General features: G+C 37.7%; 1 protein-coding gene across 2 annotated transcripts in view; it reads right to left on the bottom strand.

Moving 5' to 3' along the window:
* Positions 1 to 24808, bottom strand: part of ARHGAP15 (Rho GTPase activating protein 15) — a 322285-nt gene that overhangs the window by 115548 nt on the left and 181929 nt on the right. For both annotated transcript variants that reach the window (XM_086898275.1, XM_023931396.2), the window contains 2 exons: positions 19863 to 19985; positions 10775 to 10873 (listed from right to left, as the gene is read on the bottom strand). In XM_086898275.1, the coding sequence (XP_086754401.1) occupies positions 10775 to 10873; positions 19863 to 19985 (222 nt within the window). The remainder of the gene's footprint in view (positions 1 to 10774; positions 10874 to 19862; positions 19986 to 24808) is intronic.

The following is a 24808-nucleotide window of genomic DNA, read 5'->3' as shown; positions in this document are numbered from 1 at the left end:
AAGACACCATAGTGAACTATTTCTAGTGTGCAAATTCAAAAACTTTTCAGTCATTCACATCATGAGAGTTTGAGAAGTACTAAAAAATGGTGTCTTTTTGGTGTCACAGCCACTGCTGTGAGCACAGTCCTCCAGGTCACAGAGCATTAAATAAAATGTTTTGTAGGTGCTCTGGTTTAGTGTCAAAGTAGGAAAACCTGCCTTCATAAATAGCACCCTTCCAGAACCTTCCACCTCTTTGTTTGGATTCAAGTCTGGCTTGCAATTTGTTTGGGCTGGAGAATTTGAATGGTTTTGTTTTCAGTGGTTAGAGGAGATGCTCAGCTGGTTCAAAATTAAGTTTACAGTCTAAGTGAAAGCAGTTTTCAATAGAACAGGATGTATCTTATCTCTCTACTAAGGTTTATTAAAAATATGTAGCACCTGATAATTTAACACCAAATGAGTGGCTGCTAAATTTCCCCCTCTCTTTGTCCCTCTGTCTCACACACACAAACACAGGAATGCTTCTCGCCTGCCAAGCTATGTGCCAAGATTTTGTTCACTTTAATCTCAATCATATGAGTTAGAGAACCATGAAACAAAGTTTCTACCAAGTATGCTGACAGATTTTTAGTTCTCGTGGCTCCACAGGGCATCACTGCAAGCACAAGAAGGAACTTTTCTTATTAAAGGTTTCTGAGCTGATCCGTTTTCCATTTAAGTCAACATGAGCAGTATCACCATGAGGAACTCAACACTTGCTAACTGATACCATACACTCATCAAAATGATTTTATTTCTAAGTAAACAAAAAGCTGTGGTACCTCCAACACCATTGTGTGGTTACTGCTGGCACAGGGAAGCCTTTCAGTGGCAGCTGCTTTGGTGTGTTATGTCAGCTCAGGACTGGGAAATCCAAGCAGAAGGTTTGAAAAATTGGGGGGAACTTTTCCTGGTGAGGTGAAGAAGAGAGACATGGAACAACCACTCTCTGCCTTTTGGGGACTTTCTTATCTTCTGAGTGAAGATATTTCACAGATATCACCTTACCCTTGATTTGGAGGTGTCCATGGTGATTTTAAGAGCCACAGTTTCACCTGGTAATGGCCCATCTTGACAACTAAACAAGTTCCTCCTGCCCTTTGTTTTTAAATCTTAAACGAAAATCTGAGTATTCACTTCTTTTTTTTTTCAAAGAGATAAAGCTTAAGGGACTGAAACAACAAAATTCTGACCCATTTCCTTAACTGTAAAGCACAACTATTGACTAGAGAATAGATCTATTCTATGCCTCAAGAGAAGTCTCCATCTGTCTTGGTGGACAGAGGCTTGTAACTATAAAGCAGGAATTATAGGAAGAAATAACCTGTATCCATTTCAAAGCAGAAGAGGCATGAGAAAGCAGTTTCTGATTGCAATACCTATTCCCCAAAAATTTCAGTTATTTGAAAGGCATCATCTCTGACACCAAAAAAGGTGCATGAAGGAACCACAAGGAGAGAGCCATAGGATCCAAGAGGTATGGGTCTGTTATGAAACAAAACACTCACATTTTGCTCTGATTTACATCTATGCCCTTCCTCCCAAACCATTGTTTGAGTGAAGACAAAAGAAGTTGGTTTGCTATATAATCACATCCATGATCTGTGTGGATCCTGATCATAATGAAGCAATCTGCTGAGCCAAGAGACAACTGGGGATCTTTGAAAGACGTGCTAGTTCCTGGGGGTTATCATGCAGCAGCCAATTTAGGGACAATTCTGTTACTAGATTGCTAACAATATCAGCTTCATAATTTCAGGGAAGCAAAACAAGCTAAAGAAATCTTCTCTTAAAGAAGTGAAAACCTTCATATAAAGCCTCCTTTTTAATCTGTCCTCCTCCTTTGCCCTCTGCCTTCCTCTTGAAGCTCTCTGTTGGTTCAATTTCTCTCACTTAGGTATCAATCCCATTAGACTGTGGTATTATATGATTAAAACATTGATGTAACACAAGCTGCTACAGCAAATAATTGAAGTAATAAAATACAACTGCAGTTATTTGCTCTCTTGAATTGGAGACAGGGAAAAAAAAAAGAAGATGGAGTTTTTTTAACTGACCCCATATTGTGGCATATGGACAGTAAAACTTCTTTTTTAGTGTTTTCTTTTATTGCCATAAAACTTTTTTGAAAAAAAATTACAGTGCAGTTGTAGTAGCTTTTTGAGTTTTTTCCCCCATAGGAAAAGTGATTAGTTTGCATTGTGGAATTATGCTTTCATAATATATTTTTTTTAAATGCAACTTTCTATTTAAGCAGAGAAATATTGAAAAGATCTGAAATTACACCTCTTTTCCTTTTAAAGGAACTTAATGGACTTAACTTCTATTTTTGTGTGTGTTTGTGTGCGTGTGAGCATCTCTTCTAGGCCAAGATTCATTTTGTCAAGTGTTAGCCCAAAGTGTTCTATTAATGGCTGAACTGCAAAGTCTGACTAAATGGGGTTTGCAGTGGAAATCCTGCCAGCTCCTTGTCTGTGATGGCATGTGTGCTGTACCAGGGCACGGTGCCTCACAGCCTCACAGCTTATTCAGGGGAAAAAGAGGAGTTTTGTGTCTCTCTTTTTACCTTTTTCATGGCTGGGAGGTGAATACCCTCATGTGGAACCTTCCCTGAGTCTGCCTTTGACCAGGGGGTGAGTCAGGACCTTCATTCTCTCTTTGGCACAGAGCAAGTAACACACACACAGAGTCAGCTGGCTTTAAATTTCTCTGGACTTTTTGTTTCAGTGCGTACAAGTGTCAACTCCTTGATTTACAAAGTGTATTAACATTATTTTAATATCTAGAAAACGTTGTTTGATTCTTTTTTATTTCGTAGGTTAAGAGGTTTGTTTTATTTATTATGCCTATTGAACAGGATTTTATGGAAAATTCGGAAGACAAAATGCCCTGTTTCCTTCTACATGTTCACAAATAGATATATTATACAATGCTAGAAAAAGGCAAAAGGCCAAACTCATCTCTGGTGTAATTCCAGTAAAAGCAATAAAATTACACAAGGCATGAATTTGGCCCAGGCATTGTAAATGTTACTCTGGTGCACACTGAGTGTCTGCTTGTTGTTACTGGCACGGCTTAAAATACAAATCCCCCCTTTTTTTCATAGAAATGGATGCATTTCTTTGAAGCAGATTAATCAGTGAACCAGGTATCAGGTAAATATGACAAAGACAACAAATGGTTCAAATGCCTGCCTGTTTTATGGCTTTTTCCTCTTCCAACCAATGTAGAGTCTCTTCTTTCAAATTTTTAAATAATTGTATATTTATTATCTTTTGTGCCTTGTCATTACAAGGCTTTTATTCCTTTTTTCACTGGGTTTGTGTTTTGGGTTGGTTCTTTTTTTATTATTTATTTGGTTTTGTTTTTGTTTTTTTATCTCTTGTCTCCTTTTCTCTAATTTGTCTTGTATGCCCTTCCGTGATGTTTCCTGTTGACACTTCTTGATATTTTTTTCTAACTCAGAATGTGGCTTTCTAGCAGACACAGAGGCCCCAGAGTGAATACCCTTCAGAGCCAACTCCGACTTGGACCTTGCACAACTCTATTAACTGGCTCTTACTCTAAGAAAGGTGGCTATAGTGGGATTGCCTGAGCCTGAAGACAGAAATGGCTGAGGAAATCTTGCCAACATGTTTGCACTAATTTCAACTGCTCTTAACTTCTACTCAAAAGAAGAGTTTATTCAAGAAACAAAAAATTTAAAAAAAATATAAAAAAACAAGATCACCAAACATTTTAAATCACAAACTCCCAAGGGCTTTTCTCAGAACTTTGTTGTTTTATATTGCATTCATCTCTACATTTGAGTTTATGCTCGTTGGCCACTTTAAAGTAAACATAGTTCAATGCCCTCAGAAACAGATTTCTTCTGCACACTAGAAATCCCTGGAAAAAGGCTTTATCTGCTGAACTGCTGGATATTTGTGTGTGCATGCAATTTTTTTTTCCTATCTGTTTTGTTTCCCCCTCCCATTTTTCTTTTTTCCTCTTTTCTTTTACATTCAGTGCATATAAAAGTTGGGAGCAGAAGCCTCCTTGGAACGAGATAGAATCATAAAAGACTTCAGGAATCTCATCACAAGCTAAACAGTACAAATTGCACATTCTTCATGGAAGTATTAGCTTTTAGTGCGTGCCTGGATCCAAGCATAATAGATTATCCCAAAGTGGCAAAGAATGAACAGTACAAAATTAGCAGAACTGGAAGCTCAGATCATTTGGTGGAGCAACATGATCTCTGTAGTTTCAGGGTACTGAATTCTAAAGCCACTGGAAACAGAATGTAAAATTATATCAGAGTAAGCAAGGAAGCATGTGTAGGCCTGGGAGAATCTAACAAGAGCTTGGAAAATACGTTTCCAGAGGAGAATAAGTACTGAAAATCAGTGAATGAACTCGTAGGAAACTTCTATTCATGAAGAATTTCTTGCTCTGAGGATAGAAAGATACGAGAGTGAAAAAACACAGAATACACTTGAGCGGTTGTTCAGGGGCCAAGGGCTGTTGGAGAATAATCCTGCACTCAGACAGAAATATAAAATGGCACAGGATAGGTCAGTCTCCTGAGGTTTCCCTTCTCAGGGAAACCTTGCCAGAACAAATCCTTTAAGCCACTGGCTGATGGGTTTGGTCTAACCGTGCTGGGAAGTATCCCAGGAGCACTGTGCATTTGCTGGGAGCCCCAGGATGGTGGTGAGCACACCCTGGCAGAACTACCCTGTATTTTCCTACTGCCTCCCTCAGGTCCTCAGGGATTGGAATGAACTGTTGTTGAGTACCAAACAAAATTTTGCTTAAGCTAAATAAATGCTGAGGAACATGCTGTTGAGCTCCACCCTGATCATGAGTATTGTAACGCATACAGAGGTGGGGATAGGTGGTGGGGTCCCCATCCCTGGAGTGATTCAGCAGCTGTGGAGATGTGGCACTTGGGGACATGGTTTAATGGAGGCCATGACACTTCTGTGGGAATGGTTGGACTTGATGATCTTAGAGGGTTTTTCCTACCTAAACAATTCTGTAAATTTCTCGGGGTTTTACACAGTGGCTGTGAATCCATTCCTTGGCTGCACAAGCTTTGTGTCCCATCCTCAGCAGTTTATAATCCACTCATCTCCATACCAAAGCAAATGATCCCAGTATGGGAATCCTCAGCTTTAGGAGGTGTTTGGGATTTTTTCTTTTCTTTAAAATTCTGCTGCAATGTTTTCTTCCATTAGAAAATGAGATAGCATTAGACTCTTTTAAAAAGTCATTTTTTCCTAGCAACATAAATATATTCATAATACTTTATATTTTTAAAACTCATTTCCTCTTTCTTAACTCCTTGAGATAAGTGAACTCTCCTCTGTGTAAACATTCTACCAGAATACTGACTACACCTTTTAAGCGATATATGATTTAGAAGGTAATGAAATATCACTTTCTTTTTCCTTTTTTTTTTTTCTTTTTTATAAATAGGTTTTAAAGTGCTTTTAGCTGCACTTTAGCTTTTAGATTAGTAGATAAAACTGATGAAAGGGACACAACCTTCTGTCACAGGGAAGCATGGCATTTGGGAGGTGAGGTAGTTTAAAATACCGTTTTTATCTTCATTTTTCTCCATTGGGATGACTATATTTCTTTACTACATCCCATCAGGTACTTTATCTTTGCCCATAAAGGCATTTGCTTCCTTAAACCCTGAATATTCTGCAGCATGAGACTGTGTGTCTGCATGTCTGCAGTGATCTTATGCATAATCAAGCACAGCTATGGACATTCAGTGAATCAAAGCCAAAGTTAATATCAGTTTTAGGCACTTTGGAGTGTCAGACCTCAGAGCCTGTGAGAAACCTGAATTTTGGAGAGCAAGATGTTAATTTTTTTTTTCAAAACCATGCCTTCCTAAAATTGCACATCCAGCCTTTAAGTGCCCAAAGGTGCCTTCTGAAATCTCACTGGCGCTACCCCACATCACCCCCCCCAAAACCAAGAGCCCCACACTCAGAGGGGTTTTTCTCACTGCTCTAATTTGACATGATTTGTTCCCTGGGTCTCAGAGCAATGAAACCCAGTAAATAATACACTGGACACACAGAGAAGATAACAAAAGGAAATAGTTAAGGTACTATAATAATTTTAGCCATTCTTTTTTCAGGTCACTATAATCTGCCCAAAGATAACTAATTGTTCAAAGTAAACATTCCACTCCGACCACAAAAGGAATCCATTACACAAACATATAATTCACAGTCATTTTTAGTGGGTTGTAAACAGTTTGGAATGAGCATAAAATGGGACAAAAATCAAAGTGAGCATTTAGAAATGAAAAAGTGTTTGCTACAAAAGGTCAGTCCCTTTACTTGGCAAACTATGTAGAAAAGCCTGGGAAAATGTTGAACACACAAGCAGTAAGGGAATTTTAAAGCCAACAACCTCCCTGTTTCTTTAAACAGACATCGGAACCTATAACTGGATCCTGTCAAACAAACGACAGCAAAAAAACATAACAGCTGCTAAGAAGTGAAGTTGAAAGATAAAGTTTTCTAAGCTAAGAACCTTTTCAGAAGTGGACTAAAGGTCTTTCTTAAATCTTTAAGCAAGGTTATGGATCCCAGGGTGGCTTTTAGGCATGGAATCAAATATGTAATTTTGTGTATCATTCCTGTCAGAGCATCCTGTGCTCCAAGAAAAGCAACAGAAAACAATATCTGCAACGTCCAGCTTAGAATGGAAATGGTACCTGTAATCACCAGCTTTGCTGCCTGCAGTGTCATTTTTCAAGTCATTTGGGCTGATTTGAGAGCTCTAACTTGGATTTGGGAATGGAGGGAGAAAATGAAGGATGTTTCAAAAGAGAGATGAAAGTTAAATTATATTTCCCTGGAGTATTAGGACTGTATTTCTTTACAAAGCCCAAGCCACACTGGATACCCTGGGTAGGTTTAGGATACGGACTGCTCGGGGTGTTCATTTACTCTGTCATTAGACACACAGGCAAATGATCTTCCCTGGAAAAGAGTTTAGTATCAGACTGTTTTCACACGATAAAACACTACTGTGAGAAGCATTGGATGGCATGTTGCTGAGGTACAACACAGACTGATATTTTTATTTTTCTTAATGCGTTCTACTCATGCCTTTCACATATTTTTTAAAAAAGAAAACGCAAAAAAACAAAAGACAGCCAGGACTTTTAAAGGGTCATGGATAGCAAAATAAATAGGCGACTCCAGAAATGACTGGAAATGATATCTGGCCTAGAAACACCAAAAAGTCTTGCAATGGGCCCCACCCTTGGCAGAAGTGCTCAGTGTGTGAGTTACAGTGCACTGAGAGGATTGTCCCAGGCTCTCCCCTGCTCAGCTCAGGGCTGGTGCTACCTGTCAGACACTTTCCAAGGAGAAGAAGCAAGCAGATTGAAAAGCAGATTGAAAAACAGAAATACAGATTGAAAAGGGCAGGTCGACAGATAGCCCCAGAAAAGCCTGAGGTCCATCCAGTGTAGGTGTGGATAGCAAAGTAAAAGAAGAAACAGAAAAAAACCCACAGAACATGCTGTTCCATCAAAAACTTTCCCCTGAAGTCCCTGAGAAGACAGAAAATTAAGAAATGCTCGAGATCCTTGAGTAGTCCCTGTATTTCTTCACTCTGATTGCTGCATGGTATAGAATTATTCTCTTATCCTCACCAGTTCATACCACAGACATAGGAGAGTTTTTTATTCAGGATATTGCATGAAATACCAAGGATACAACATACTTTCCCAAGATAGTTTTGACTTTAGAGACGCAGGTCTGGATAGCTCAATACTCAGGACTAGAAGTTCATCAAAAATTATGAATGAATAATTCAGTTATTATTATAAGTAATTCATAAGAACAGGAAGAATGAAGAGAAAAACTGAGCTTCCTTAAAAAAAAAAAATTATATGTGACAATTTCCCTGCAAGTTTCCAAGAATGGGCACATTTTTATTGCCTCTCTTTATTAAATTCCACTACCAGCTCTGCAAGATGGCTGAGAAAATGGAGAAAGACCTTCTGCTTCACAGTTCTACTTCAATAACTAAAAATACAAAAAGAGGCTGAAAAAGTGGAATTCATTCAAATTTTATCACATTCACAAGTGAATCCTTGTTGGATAGATAAATATGCATTATGGTGTGAGATTTTTTTAGATCAGATCTTAGAAAGCACCCCTGCTCTGAAATAGTGAAGAAGTAAACTAGGGGACAAATAACCAAATTCTGATCTAAGTTAGAGCAGAATATATTCAGAATAAACATTCTTTTGATAATAATTTTTAAATAGGGTAACTAAACAGAAAATCTTGCCAGTGGTTAATGACAACCTCTACATTTTTAATCTGTGGGAGAATATTGGTACATTTGGATATTGTATGTAACCTCGTCTACACAGGAAAATGTACTAATTAATATGGTTTATTCAGATCACTGCTAGACTTTCTTTCTGTGCACAGTGATTATGCTTTAAAAATCAGAAAAACAAATAGAAAACCAGTAGGTGAATAACAATTAAATCCATGAGCTGACAGCTAAGAACACAACTGTTCAGTGGAGTAGGAATGGTTTGTAAGCAATATTTAGGGATGGTCTCCTAAGGTCTTTTTTCCTAATAATCCTTTATCTTAAGCGAAGCACGCAAGTAACATTTTTGGTACAGTTACAGTATGTGGATGATATATTCTCTAAATAGGAAAAGAAAGCTTTTCTACCACAGCCAATATGCCAGCTGTACCGAGTATCTAGGCCATCTTACTAAGACTATGAAAGTAAACATACAGTTTTCATTAAATGTGCCTTTCCCATAATTGGTACATAAGTATTTCCCATGACTCTGCAGTTGAGTATCTTGGCTGGAGGCATATCTGGCCATTAAGAGGAGGGCTTCAGATCTGTTGAGTCTCAGCCATGCCGGGAGACTTGGCACCTCCTCATACTGCTTCCTAATACCAACCCCGGCATAAAATGTCATCAGAAGCTTGCATAAACATTGGACTTAGCTTCACATAAATTACTGCTGTCCTGAGATAGTTTATGCCAGAACTTAGTAAAAACAACACTTTGAGTAAATAGAATGTGAGTAAATGCAAGCATCTTAATCCAAGAAAACGATAATAGAAAAAAAAAAAAAACCCTGCATATCAAATATAAACTCATAAATACAGTGATAACATGAAATTTTTATCTCATGCCATGTGATTAGCTTTTATTTACGCGTTAGGTTAACCAGAAGGGGTAAGCTTCTCTAAGTCACAGCAAGTTTGAAGGAAACACAAGAACTATAATGCACTATTCAGAAGGATGAACCCGTTTGAAGGAATAGTGATACATCCAGTTTCTAATATGAACATTCTTTTGGTAATCACACAGACAGTAAACATCTAATTACGTCCCTTGAATTTTTCTGCTACAGTTCAGCAGTGCAGAGACCTCTGGCCTCACTTCTACTTGGAGGAGTGGTCAGACACTCCAAAACATCATTGAAATATCCAGCACATTCTTGGGGGAACTTGTGCTGAGGTTGTAACCAAGCAGTTTGTTAGACATGTTCTGCATGGAGTGGCATTTTTGCAATCTAATCTCTGCCTTTCCTTTTCATGTTCTGAATTTCACCTCACAATTCCTCCTCTATTAATAGTCACTTCACACATTTTCCCCCTTTTTTTATCCAGCCTCCAGCCTTTCTCCACAAAAACCCAATGCTACTATCTCCCCCTACTGAACGATCTCCAGTTTGTTTCAGTCTCTGACTTCCTGCCAATCATTCTGGGAATAATAATATCCCAGTGCTCTCTTTGCTGTATAATTAAAGCATGAATTTCCCTGAGTTTGAAACTCCAGGGTAGTTTTATTGCACCTTTCACTATAAAACCAGGTAACAATGGCAGAATTAAAATAGCTTTTTTCCTTTGTGGTTAACGCTCTAAGTATCTTTATATTTTTCATGGATTCTCTTGTTCTGAGACTCCAGTATATGGCAGCGACAATGGGTTCACCCAGCCTTATTCTGAAAATAAATTTTCTATCTTTTGCAAGATATATGTTTCCCCAGATCCCTGGAACAAGTTGTAAACTTGTAACAGATGGTGATGAAGCCTCACATTTTTATACAATACATTTTAAGATTCTGCATCTACCGCATGCACCTTCCAAAGAAAATGACCTTCAGTGAGAGAAGATACACTCTGCAGAAAGGAAGGCAGGCAACGGTGTTAAGTGCATCTTTTTTATGATATGAAAATCCTTCTTATTGATCAAAACTTTTAATGAGGATGGATACTCATTTCAGTATTTTTGCAATGTCATGTCTTTTAAAATAACTGTAAAAATTATACACCTGCACTCATTAAAAAGAAAGGCCACACTACAATAACATTTATTTTGGTTAAATACAATTCAAGACTTAGGAAAAAAGTATTTGCCTTACATTCACCAGGGACTTTAGAATGAAAGTTACTGACATTTTATTGATGTTTAGCATTTGCTTACCCAGAGAAAGACTAAACCAACATGTCAAAAATAAAAAAAAAAAATAGAGAATAATCAACATGAATGAGTTCTATTAACATCTTATCATATAATGAAAATGAAGATACACAGAATGTGATATAGCTCCATTCATAACTGTATTATAGATTCTACTATCTGCCTACCCTGGCAATCCAAGCAGAGTTACAAGCTTAAAGTTTTGATTTCTATTTGAGAAAAAAAAAAAATAAAAAAAAAATAATAAGGTACTCACCTCTCTTTTCAACAGCTTTTATGCAGAGTCTTACAAACTGGGGGACTGTGGATTTCTCATGCTCACAAACCAAGTGCAAATGTGAGCCAAAAATTTGATCTACATTTGGAAAACAAGAGGAAAATACATTAAAGTATATTATCATTATTAGTGGGATTTTTCTCTCTTCTCAGCTTCCCTATTAATTTAAAACTCAGACATTGAAGATGCATAGACAAAGTTGGAACCAAATCCTTCAGTGGTCATTAGCTTTTGCCCCAGAACCAAATCCCTCCACATTTGCTGCTCATGGTGCTTGATGCTTCCCTCTGGATTCAAGTTTCAATTGCCATTTGCACCTTAATTTTGACCTTTCTAAGGCTTGGAGGTCCCCAGAGTTTGCTTGGACCTGCTGCAGAAAATGTGCAGGAAGTTCCAGAGCTACAGCTCCCTAAGTCATTGAATACAAATTCCTACATGATGCCCTTGGTCCAACCTAGAAACTCATCTGGATGGGTGACCTGTCCCTTCCATGCCTTTGGAAATTTCACTCTTTCATGGAGCACTGTATGAGTGCAAGGATTTCATTACTTTGCATCATCAGGACTTAGCACAGTTCCATCTCAACTTCACAAAATTTCTTTTTTTACTCATCTAATTGCCTGCTCAGAAAAACAGAAGATTGTAGATATCTTTTGATGAGGATTTCATCTTACATCATGTTTAACTAGTCATTAGTCTCACTTCCTTCACGAGCAATCCTTTTACTAGATAATGCCACCTTTTAGTTTCTATGATCTCAAAGTTTTGATCAACTTTTGATGGTTGATCTTGAAACATATTTGTATTAGCAGGTTCAACTTGTCAGATTACTAATTAGCTTCTTCCACCTCATTTCCACTCTGTGTGTTTGAGAGATTATGAAAAGAGCAATCAGTAACAGGGACGTTGTCAGCTAAAATCAGAATGAATCAAACAGATGAGAGGAACTACTCAATAGGAGCCAGTTAAATGCTGAAACAATAGGAGTGTACTGTCATCATTTATCCCAAGAGACAGTCTCCATACAGCATTTCAACAGAGCACTACGGTTTGTAAATTGTTCTGGAGGCTTTGAAAATTATTATACAGGTAGCTGAAGGGTGATAGCACCAGCCTGGACCTTGCATAGCAAACCTAGCAGCAGCTCCCATGGAACTGGGTGTTTCCTCCATAGTCAGTGCCACCGTACTCCACCATAACCAACTGGAGTGCTTTTTTCTCTGAAACCAACTTTTCCTCACTAACAAGCAAAAAACCCCATTTTTTATTTTTATTTTTTAATTTCTGTGCTGCAAGGAACTTCATTTTCATTAATCACCACTATTTCATACTCAGCTCAGATTTCAAGAGTAACTCAATTGCATTTTCTTTCCTGGTGCCCCAGCGTAGGGAAGGCAGTGACAGAGACAAGGTGCAGGGCAGGGGTGACTTTGGACTGCTCGAGATGCGTCAGGGCAGTTTATTCCAGCACCTCCAAAGCGTGTGATCTGCATTCTGGGAGAGTACATCAGAGCCTGAAATGAAGTTAGTCGGAGTTTCAGCTGCAGAAGGGATGGAGGACTGGGTTCACAGAACTGCTCTGAGGAAGGTTGTGTGCATGTGTGGCGTCAAGCATTAGCGAACAGTCTGTTACATGTTTTGGGGTTATGTTTCTGACAAAGCACAGTCTGGTTACATTTTCTTCATAAAACATTTATAGCTGCCTTCAGTGGTAATTATACATACAGAGATTTATGATTAAAATGTACTAGCACTTCCTCTTTTGACATCTTAATTGTTTTTTAAAATTTTAGCAAAGACCTGTCAAATTCTTTGCATAATATGGAATGGTCTCCAATGTAAATTATGTTAAAAAAGAAATAAAAATGTGTCTTATTTGGTGGACAAAGACACTTGTAAACAATTTCAGAAACAAAACAGGCAAAGAACTGCACTGTGTTTAGATGGCAACACATGAAGAACTGAAATGAAATTAATGTGTGGCTGTTCAGCAGTTTCTCCTCTGTGTTATAACCACTTTATAATCAACTTCCAGGATTATTTCACAGTTACTCTTTCAATCTCGAATATGAACACAGAATATTTGGTATTCCTGGGAGGAAATTTTGAACAGGCTGAAAACAGTTTTACAATTCTCACCTAGTCTGTTACTCCATTTCTTGGCTCAGATTCTATATATTAAGCAAAATATTTAACCTAATTTTTTATACCTTTCACTGTATGGATACAGTCACATTTTGTACCCCACAATTAAGCTTTAAATCACCTCTTCTTTAAACACAGGCACTCAGGATTTCATCTTAGATGAAGGACAGAAAAACAGCATTAATACCTCCTAGGCATCAGAATAGACCATGGTAAAACAACAGCACACAACTGCTTTGGAGGACTTTTTCCCCTTCTAGAAATTCATGGGCATTTACAAGTACATGATCCCATGAGTCATCCAAGTACTCTCAATTCTGAGTACTCCTGGACCACAAATTCTGTGACTCTCTCTAATCAATTGTTTTTTGTTGGATCAGTTTCTGTACATAAATGTGGGAATGGCAGCAGTTAAACTGCTGTATTTACACTTGTGGAGGTCACAGGGATACTTGAGGAAAACTCAACTAGGATTTGTTAGTGCAGTATTTCAAAAAACAAGGAATGGCAAATTACTTTTTGAGGCTAGATTATATGCAACTAAAATTAAAATATAGTTTTCTTATTCTAAGTGTAGATTATATATATATATATATATTTAAACTAGTTTAAGGGAAAGCTCTCCAGAACATTTTCTTTTTTAAAATAAAAGAACTACTCCCAATGGGATAAGGGAACCAAAAACCCTTTTGTTTGATTTATTTGTGATAGGGTCCTCCAAAACTTCATCTTTTATGACTTGAAAAAAAGAGATGTAGACAACACTCCTAACCTCCTGTTATGACAGTTTATGTTTCCTATCCAGCTTATTTAACTCAAATGTCTGGGAAATAGACACAATTACCACCTTATGGAATGCTACTTAACTTTAAATGCTCCCCTCTGAATAGAAATCCACTTTATCTTCTCAGAGATATTCCAGTTTCTCAGGAATTATTTCCTCTATAGGCTCCTGAAATGCTCTTGTTTCATCATTTAAAAATTTAGACTAACAATTGCTCAGAAATATCTTTTATTAGAACAAAGGCAATTCCCATGCAGTGGATTCTGTTCACAAGGGCTCGTACAAAGGAGCTGCATACTATGCCCATATACAGCTTTAATCATTCACTCTTTCAGCTGTTATCAATTTAAAACCAATGAAACTCCCACACTGAGTCCATTTGAGCAGTCAATTTTAATATCTTGGGGCATCTGTAGTTATTCTGAATTGGCTGCAAAAGCAGAACTAACAAGTTAAGCTCTAACCATAAGTCTACATCAGGCTGGTAAACCATACATCAAACACCGACAGTTAGTCAATACTGTAGTATGAAAAACCAACAAGCATTTTTAAGAAGAGCAATATATTCATAATATGTTTGGTGGTATGGTTTACATTACATATCCCTGCTATCTGCAAGTTAAAAATTCCGCTGGAGATGATGGGGTGTGTGACAGCTTTGCACAGGGGCATAGAAGCAGACACCAGAAGAGAAAGGAATGGACGTTCACAAGTTGTATAATATAAAATGATGATTATGGCTGCAATGAATTACTCGTTCTGGGGAGCTTCAAGTTTTCCCTGAGCTTGACAGGGCTACTTTTTTCTTTTTTGTTTTTTTTAATAGTTCTCGCAGGCTGCAGCAAAGCCACTAATCCTGGGCTGCAGAAATCTCGACTATGGGAGACAATTCTTCTGGAAAAAAAACAATTAAAACAAAATCACTAAAGCCACATCCTCACTGAGAATGTCATTGTTTAACTGTTTTTTTGGGTGTACATGGATGAGATGTGGCCACACTTGGAAGGAACTCATACTTCAGTGTTTATTATTAAAAAAGCAGGGAAGGGCATGGCCAATACTCCCATGTCTCAGGAAGAAGCTTAAATTCTGGCATGAGAGGAGATAGTATAAAGGTACAATGCCCAGGTTTCTAGAAAAGTGAATTATATCTATGTAATCTGTGCCTTTCAGGAACAGAATTAACTGTGCAACATCTGGATTTGAGTGGCTGGACTAACAGACTTTTGTATCAACATTCAAGTTGTTTGTTTCCTTTGTATCTGTTTGAATGGTGGGAAGGAAAACAGGGAAGGAGAATGAAAAGAGAAAATCAGAGACAAATGTACAAGGAGAGGAGCAGGACAGTAGGCACCAGAACTGTGAACTTTTGCAGAGGGAAGTGATGCATTTGGAGCCATATTCTTAAAGGTGACTTCTTCTAGCTGCTCTGTCTGTAGTCAGACACATTAAGTCAGACATTAAAGTGATGCTGATTCCAGACTGGGGCTCCAAATAATGCCACAACACTTTTACAATAAGTGGGGCAGGTCCTCAGCTGACTGAAGTCGGCGAGGTTGTCAATGGAGCTCCCCTGATTTATGCAAGCTGGGAAACTTGCCAGTCCTTTTAAAGTGGAGATTTACTATATATCGTTGATCTGTGGTGGTCATCAATTAAAAAAAAAATTACATTTGTGAACAGTTACTATTAAGTGGCATATGAGCTGCCAGATTTGTTTCACATTCTCAGAAAAAAGGGAAAACAGTACCACAGACACAGGTCTCTCTTAAGAAATTCTGGTAGTTTGCTGGAGACAAGAGCTTGTTTGAATTCAAAGAGAGGGTGCCTGCCTCAAAACACTTCTCCCAAAAATGAGACATTTAAAAATTCTCTGAACCATTTCTTAACATCATGTCAAAGGAACCAATCACTTGGTTCAGTGTGTGGCCATCCACAAGGTTTAGGAAAAGTGCTTCTGAATATCCATATCAAAGGAAAAATACCCTTGTGACCCATTGTCCCTTCAAGTCAAAGGAAACATTTCCTAACTTTCCCTAATCTCTGATGTGCACCAGAACACTTGCAAAATTCCTTCATAACCTGAAAGAGTTACAGAAAACACCAAAGGTGGGCCTTAATCTGCTCTTTTGAACTTCTCATGAATGTTCTTCTCATTATGTTGAACTACTCTGAGGTCCAGTGAAACACATGATACAATAAAGACTTTTTCCCTTGCCTAGAAATGAAATGGTTGGTGATCTCTGTGCTGCGATCTGCACAACCACCAGCATATGCTGAGCCCTGTTCTATAGGCTATCAAGCCAAATCACAGCTAGTTCCTTTCACTAGCAATTGAGTGGCTTTTATTTTCGTCTTGAAACAGTTGTAACCATTCCAAATTTTACGCTGTTTTGGTTTTTGCCTTAGCTTATGAAATACACTCAATGGAGTTCCTTCGTTTTGGGAAAGAAGGATCCACCCTAAAAAAAAAGAAACCTAAATAAATTTCTTGCCAGCTGCATAGCTTCATTTTCCTCATTTCCCACAGTGTCATTTATGTGAGGTTGTTGCTCATGTTTTTTTACTGTTTGCTGAGAGTGTGTTTTGTGATAGCGTATTTCCAACACAACCATCATAGCTTTAAAATCACAGTTTCACAGAAGTTTCTTTTCCTTTGTTGGTCTTGAAAATCTCAGAAATCAGGATGTTAGGAGGCCGACATCAAGCTGAAGGTTGGCAATTCATTCTGGGTAATACTAAATCATGACAAAGCTCAAACATAAAGATCAAAGTTCAATTATAGACTATAAAGTCGTTTTAAAAGACAAGATTTATATATTATTTTTCTAGCATATTAGTGCAGATTCTGTAAATTCTGAGAATATTTCAATCCCAAGGAACCAAGGGCCCCTGCCCTAGAGTATAAATTTGAACAGTTATTCTCAAAATAACACTGCTCAGATGGCAGACATGGGACATACCTCGTATTTACTATTTCTAGGTTGTATGCACATGTATGTCTAAGAACACGAGTGTGCTTAGAGACACAAACACATTCCACAATGTCCCTGTGTTGCACATCATCTCAAAAGTGCTTCAAAAAGCTTTGAAACTGTGGTTACTTGTGTAAGCATGAGTGAGATGGAACAACGACAGATGATCTTCATTAGAGCTCTCGCTGGAGCATGAAGAGCCCCAGTCACCAGCCCACTGCGATGAATGGAGGCAACGTGCTGCTCCCATTCTGGCTTCTTTCATGCACAGGACTAGAAAGCAAATGGGACAATGATGACAAAAATAACTTTTTGTCGTGCAAAGTGTCGGTGCATCTTCATTTTCAGATCAACATGTCGCTAACGTTTTACCATCAGTCTTCTACATTCCCTGGTCTGAGTGTTATCCTCCTTACTATTTTCATTTAACTCCCTACTATACTTTCCACATGCATAGCTGCTACTCTCTGTACAAGCAAAGTTTGAGTAAGAGTTAAATGACAATCACATAATTTCTAGATTTCCTGATAACAGTGTTGGCAGAACAAAGTACCCCAGGAGATCAAACTGCTATTTAATTTTGAAGCCTGTATTCCCAAATTTGGTTAATGTGGAGAAATGTGTCGAGTCTCCTGGCCAAGTGTGCACGCATCAGCGACTCACAGAGCACAGGACTGTGTTTAAGTGAACTTACCACCTTAAAATGTATTTACTCATGACTATAATTTACGTGTTAAATTTATTGGAGTTTTGGTTCCAGTGTGACATACAATGTAAAAAATCAATATAGATTTGAGAGCTTTATAGTGCCCCTGGCAAATATGAATAGCTCTTGATGAAAAGTGAAGGTTTTCACAGCACCTACAGTGCCACTGCATTGGAGTAATTAACACCACACGCTTCACAGATATTTATATCAATTCTTCACCAGCACACAGAACAGCTCTTTGTCAGGAATTTGGTACCAAGATGTCCTGCAAGGCGTTATACACACTTTTATTACGAGCCCCTATTTTAAGGGATTTACAATTCTGACAGAAGTATTTCCCTATGGAATAAAAGGTCGTAGGCATGTTCTCAGAGCTGGAGGAATTTTTTCTTGTAAAAATTGGTTAACATTTTTTTCCCCTTAAGAAACGAGCAAATAAATAGTTCTGAGGGGTTTCTGCAACCATTTAAGTCACCTTTAGAAAAATAAATAGATGCATCTTATTATACAAAAGTTTGGCAAGCTTTTCATTGGTAATCTGGGTGGTTGCATTTTGCGATTTAAAAATATTCTAATGCGAGACTAAAAATTAACATTTAAAAGTGGTCTCTGCATAAGCACCACAACTGCATTTTCATAACATTTTAACAGATTAAGGGGATAAACTGTGGTGAAGACAATGAAGGAACCTTATCAAATGAGCATTTCACATAGACTTACTGTAGATTGGAATTAAGCCATGCTAACGAATCCTGCCTCATTTGCATGGCCAAAACCTAATCCTAATGAAACTTCATGGTAGATAACTAACATGTTTTCTTCATGGCAACATTAGTTTGGTAATAAAACTGTGCTGGGTGCAGATTCTGAGTTACTGCGCCACAAATCAACGCCACCTCTGTTATCCATGGAAAAGTATCCCAGGTAGAACCAAGTCATGTTTATGAATCAAGAGCTTAACGCAACTTTATCCAAACCCAAATTCATCTGGCTTTCCTAAGAGATATATTAGAGGGTGGATTTGAGTTATGCTAATGAATCTGGATTTGTTAGCAGGGATCACATCTGATCCCTATGTGACACTGCAGGAGGTTCATCAGCCACACTTTATTAAACTAAAAACAACCCCAACCCTTAAATCCAGAAATTAAAAGACTATAAATTACTCCTCTATTACTGTAATAACTGAAACAAACTAACATGACACATTCAAATCCCACCCTCAACTCACAAAGTATTTCAGAAAGCCAAAACCCTCCCAAGTATTGAAATCAATTGCCACAGATGTGTAAGGATAGATCCTGAAAGTTTGGTGTGGAAGTGTGCACACCTCACACACACATATTGATGCATAAATGGCATTTTTTCAAAGTTTCTGTGTCGGATGGAAGAAGAACCCCATGACTGAGGCACATTGTACGTGTTTCATATAATGAAGATTTCCTGACGGTAAACAAGACTGCACTGAGCATCTCTGCACGTATCTAAAACATAAGAACTTAATTCATCAAATCTTCTTCTCTCCAGACATGGGCCCAGCTGGTGTTGAACTCTTGTAGCTGCTTTAGCTTATGCTGGCTGGGGTCAATCTCTTGGCTCAGGACAGACAAGTTTAACACACACTAGCAACACCCCTTGCTATTTTTGACACACCACTGGAAAACTCACACTCCAGATATTGACAGGGGCAGCTGGCAAAATGCCTCTTTCTAGTCAATTTGCATGTGCAGTTGTGGGTTTCACACATAATAATTTGGGAGTGCGTAAATTTTTCAAGCATTATTCCAGACAATATTTAAAAACACAGCTTTACTCGGATGTTAGTGGTCAGAATGCTACTGCCTTCAAGTTAACTACCAGCTTCTCAGTGAAACACTTCTTGGATAAACTAACAAACACTTTTTTATCACAGAAACAATTTTTTAAGAATATGTGAAAGTGATGGCTGACCAGCTTAGCAAGAAATTGGAATAGGAAAAAAACACCCACACATTCAAAGCATTTCTTATTCTCTGACATGTACTTGAAATTGTTAAAAATGGATTTTGTCGGTAAGTTAGGAAAATAATGAGAGAAGACAGAAGAAAGTCTTTCAACAAATTAGTCAGCACAGCATCTGAGGGTCTTATTTTATGTTCTAAAAGATAAAACTATATCAATATTCTTCTCTTAAAAAGAAATGGAGTTGTGAAACATCTTGATTTGCATTGCTCATGGTGTTAAATGGAAGGGCTTCTACCACTTGCACACCAAAGCAGAAAAACTGGAGGAGCAGTCAGATATCACAGAGGTAGATGAATGATACATTGATTCTTTTTTTCTTTATAGTTCAGCAGTGTGGTACGAGACACAGCAACAAAACCATATTCAAAAAGTGCTTGTGCAATGTACTGAGTCAAATATTCAGTTGTGATTTTTTAATTTTTACACCAAAAAGAAGAAGACTGAACACACCTTTAATAAGTCCCTTTTCTTGCAATGTTTTCAAGGAGGGTCTTCTGGAGATGAACTTCTTTAATCTGCTTTTAACTCGGTTTCTGTCGTTTGTGTCAGAGGCGCTGTAGTTCAGCCTGAAAACTGAAGGAAATCAGAGGAGAATTTTTTAGTGAAATGATATTTCTAGATTAACAGTAGTTTTCTGAAATATCCTGAGAAAAGGGAGGCCACAACCACGCTGGTAAGACCCCAGTCATGCGGTAGGTCAGCAGCTTGGCTGGTTGGACGCTGCAAACCATCTGATTAATACTTTTGTGAATAAACACGATGAGTTCACCCTGCTGGTTACGCGCAGAGCTCTGTTATTTATTGCCCATAAGTATTTGGATGGCGACCAGTTTGCTCGTGGAGTGCTCACGAATCCCACAAGTTTCACACGGGTGATTTTTCAGCTCCAGCTCCGGGCTCTGAGTGTGCTACGCACTATTAGCTGTGCACTCCTTGCAATGAGAAAGGATGGATGGTCACACCACCACTGAAGGGCTGGATTCCCTTGCCAAGATGGATTAAGAGTTATATATATATTTAATGCAGTTATAGAAAACATGGCTGCGTGCCACGAAATGTGTGCAAGATGCATTAATTTATGGAAAGAAAAGTATTCCCGTCCTAATGATTATATTTTATTATATTTATGCATTTACCAAACTGAGAAACAATTTGAGTGCAATTTATTCCTGCTCTGTGTCAAGGAGACATAGAATCCAGCTGCAGAAAATCCCCTGGAGGAGGTTTCAAAGGCATAAATTTAACTTTTTCTCTGCTGAGGTGCTTAAAGGGCACTGTGATGGCCATCAAAATAGGCAGTGCTAGTAAGGAGAAGTTCAGTACACTCCAGAAGCAGCAGAGGTGCCATGGGGAGACCTTTCCTAGAGCTTTTCCTGAACAAGAAAGTTTTTTAAGATTTTCAGTAAATCACCTGAGAGCTGCCACCCTTGAATAACTCTCGTTCAGTGTCCTGAGCTCTGTCACTGAGCCCATTTCTGAGGAGTTTAATGGGACAACCAGAGTGGTGCAGCTCAGAGAGGGATGGCTTCTTTCTATGGAAAGAACAGCCTTCCATCTTCTCTTGGAAATCAATTAACCAGTTAATCAATCAATCAATCCACCAAAATACAATATCCTCCACAAGATGAATTGGCAGGAGGAGCCTGGTCTGTTGTCCCTCTGACAGAATTTCTAAAGAGATAATTTAGCTGCAGTTACATTCTCTCTTCTCTCCCTATCCAGACTTAACCTCTTTTATAATGCAGCAATCTTCAGACAGAGGATCCAAGCAAAAAAAAGAACAAAATTAAAAGTATGATCATTATTATCAGTCTTTTTTTTTTTTTTTTTAATCAAGGCGTTTTGCATTAGTTTTAAACAGAACCAGAACATTGAAAGGTGCACAATTATAAAACAATAGCAAGCTAAAATAACTGGTTAAGCAACAGCAACAGCCCTGGAATATTGTGGTTTACATTACAAATCTGATTTTAACAGCCAAACTTATAAAATGGTTTACGCTTTGCTGTTGTCAAGGGAGAAAAACTTGCCAAATTGTTCATTTTAAGTAAATAGAACATAGCCAATTAAGGAAAGCAATATTTAAACACATGCCTACAATGATCAGAGCATAGTTTGCTTCTGATTTCACTACTGATTTTAACAGAAGAGTGTTCCATTTTCCCACAGCACTGAAATGACCCCACACATACTTCCACAAACTAGTAATCACACAGGACAAATAAAAGGACACTTTACTGGAAAATACATGGCTTGCTACAATAATCCATCACTTATGAAAACTAAAATTCACATTTTTTAATGGTAGCATTCCTGGAGTGATGTATCATAGAACATAAAGATTAGCATTCAATTGATAATGGTGCTTTTTTAATATTATAGCAGAGGACTTTTTGTTCAAAATTGAGCAATCCTTGGCAGGGACAAGCTAAAATTCCAAGTCACTTGGCTGTGCTATAAAAAGAACAACAAATGGATGTTTCTAATTCTGCATCTTAGTGGTACTTTGAAACAGTGAAGTGAATTGTATTTAGTTTGGGGTCCCTTTTGTTGCTCAGTGCCACTCTGTCCATAGCAATCCACAGCTAGGTTGGCTTTATCCTGAAGCTTCCCCAAGTGATGCAAATGATGCAGGAGTGAAAATATACTTTAAGCCAATCACTTGCCTGCCACTTTCCCCATTCTGGGAGCTCTGAAATGTTTTCTGCCCACTTTGAGTCTACACCAGACTAGCTGAGGTGTTCCAAGTGAAGCACAGGTGGCCACCCTGTGAAGGGCAGGACAGCAGGGTGAACATCCCCCTCCTTAGAAACACAACCCAGCTGGAGGTTTTATACCTGAAACAGCAATTATGGTGTTAAAACTACATCTAGAGGTTGGAATAATTATTGTCATGGATATCTTTGTATGTACCACATTTTGCTGTATAGCACACAGTTCAAAGCAACAGTTGATGAACTTCTCATTTTATTCTGTTAAATACAAGTGAGTCACCAGAAAAAAACTCCAAGCCTCACAGAAATTTAAGGGTTTAGATAGCATGTTCCAAAACCAAGCTTAGGCAGAAATATTCATGTTGGGATCTCACTTAGAAATATTCCTTCTCTTGCCAAACTATTCTTCCTGTGATATCCCCACATTAAAATGGCTTTGCTATTATATTTGGAAATGCAAAGAAAACCAAATGTTAAAAAAAAGAAAAAAAAAAAAGTATAAAATTCAAAAAGCACAATAAATATTTTTTTTAACACCTTCCATTTTAAATTTCAGGTTCTGGATTTGGCCAGAAGTATCCTACATGAAAGGGAGCTGGCAAATATCAAACATAAAAAAAGAAGACAGTTCCAAACAGAAGCAAAAATAAGACTTTTAAGAACTGACATAAAATAATAACACATTTTTTCTGCTATTGCAAGTGTATGCAAGGACACTTCATCAGCAAAAATGTAACCTGAATATTGTCTGATTTTCATGTTTGGCTGGTAATAAGTGGAACCCTTAGGTCTAGAAAAGCATTTCTGATTACTTTTGGCGATTTATTAGATCTCCAGTATTCCACAGGTTGGAAAAGTATGAAAGGACAACTGAAATAATGGCAAGATCTTTTCCTCAATTCTCAAGATATATGAAGTCAAACAATCTAATTGCAATAGGAGAGTGCCATTCAGACTGGGTACAAAAATAAAATAAAGACATTGTTAGGACTAAAAGAAAGAACATATCTTTGACCCTTATCGTTGGATAGGCTGCAATAACACTGGCTGAATTAGAGGGGATAAGTACAGGTTAAATGCTCAGGAAAAAAGAAAAAAGTAAGGACTGATCAAAAACTGCTCTGTCCTTTTCTGGCTTTTCTAAATTGTCTGAATCCTTATTCAAATCTAGCCTTAAGAGTAGCATATAAATAACAGAAGCATGGAAGGCAAGAATGAATGCAATACCTCCTGTGACACAGTTCTACAGAAATCAAAGAAAGTTTTGAGATGTAGAGATGAATAATTACTTTTTAACTTTCGATTCCCTGGATTGTATCCATGATAAAATGAGGATAAATTTACTACAGTTTAATCAGGATTAAGCAGTGGCCAACAAATTGCAGTGTGAAGCTACAAAAGCCTTCCTCCAAGATTTTGGCATGGCTACCTCTCACAGAGGTAGGCAACTCTTCAGGGCCAGGATAAAAATGTTTATGAGATTACTTCCTGTGAATTTAATCATGCACCTAGACAATGTATTTACAGGAGAATGTTTTTCCTAGGTGTGATGTTCTGAGCAAAGCCTGGATGATTCAGTCTAAAATGTTTTAATACGTCCTAAACTCCTTATTTTATTGGCAAGATTTTGTAACTCCCTATAACACGATCTCAAATTCCTTTCAATGACTTTTATTTCACTCTTAATTTACTCTGCATTTGTACATAATCTCAGGGGTTTACCTATGATTAATTCCTGCCAGGTACAGAGTATCTGAACACTTCCAATGTGTTGAAAGCATTGGTTTTTGAAGAACTATCCATTAATGACTTTCTGAACTGTGACAATGGATATTGACAGTGCTTGTCAGACTAAAGCACTATTGATTGTCTCACATCATGTGTATTGCAAAACCAATTTCTTTCAAGTACCTCTTCCTAACTGAAATACATTATTATGATGCCTATCTGATTATTATAACACCCAAAATTACTTTATGCAATTCATTTGGATGGAAAGAGCAGAATGAAGAACAACAGTGGGAATGGATAAGGCATTAAGAGATTCAAATATCTTTACATTCCTACCTTCTCTTCCATTAGCCTTGATCTCCAGGAGAAAAAATAATTAGTCTGGACCATGCATCTTTTTTTTGTACTCTTCAAAGATATTAAAATTTCGTGAAGTTCTTAGAAAGAGATGATTTGTAGTGTAACACCCATAAACTGCGTTTCAGTAATTAATTCTCAAGGAATACTAAAAATGACAGACTTGACCTTTCAAAATAAGGAATAAACTGACCAAAATCCTAGCTGCAACTTTCTTAAAATACATATGGACGGATGCATGTGCTTAACTCTCATCTCTGATATCTTAAAGTAATGATTTTCTGAAGTCCTTTACAGACTCATAACCAGAGTCCTCAGCAACACCTTACAGGACTGAAACAAAGCTGAGATGGCAAAAGAGGGAGGCAGGAATAGTTCTCTATGACTTTGGAGAAAGAAAGTGCCAGTCTAACAGCAGGGCTTCCACATATGTGCGAAAATATTAATTGGAAGGAATTAATTAGTTAATTAATTTCAAGTAATGGGAATTCTTAATTGCTGAGTGTCTTATATTTCTGAAGGAGCATATCTTAATGTGCAGAGGTGTATGATTATGCCTACATTCTAAAAGACACTGTAATTTAATATACATTA

Source organism: Cyanistes caeruleus, chromosome 7 (genome assembly GCF_971803275.1).
Source record: "Cyanistes caeruleus chromosome 7, bCyaCae1.hap1.1, whole genome shotgun sequence".
Taxonomy (NCBI): Eukaryota; Metazoa; Chordata; class Aves; order Passeriformes; family Paridae; genus Cyanistes; species Cyanistes caeruleus.
The sequence above is the reverse complement of the archived record's forward strand: the minus strand, read 5'-3'. Positions and strand labels throughout refer to the sequence as shown.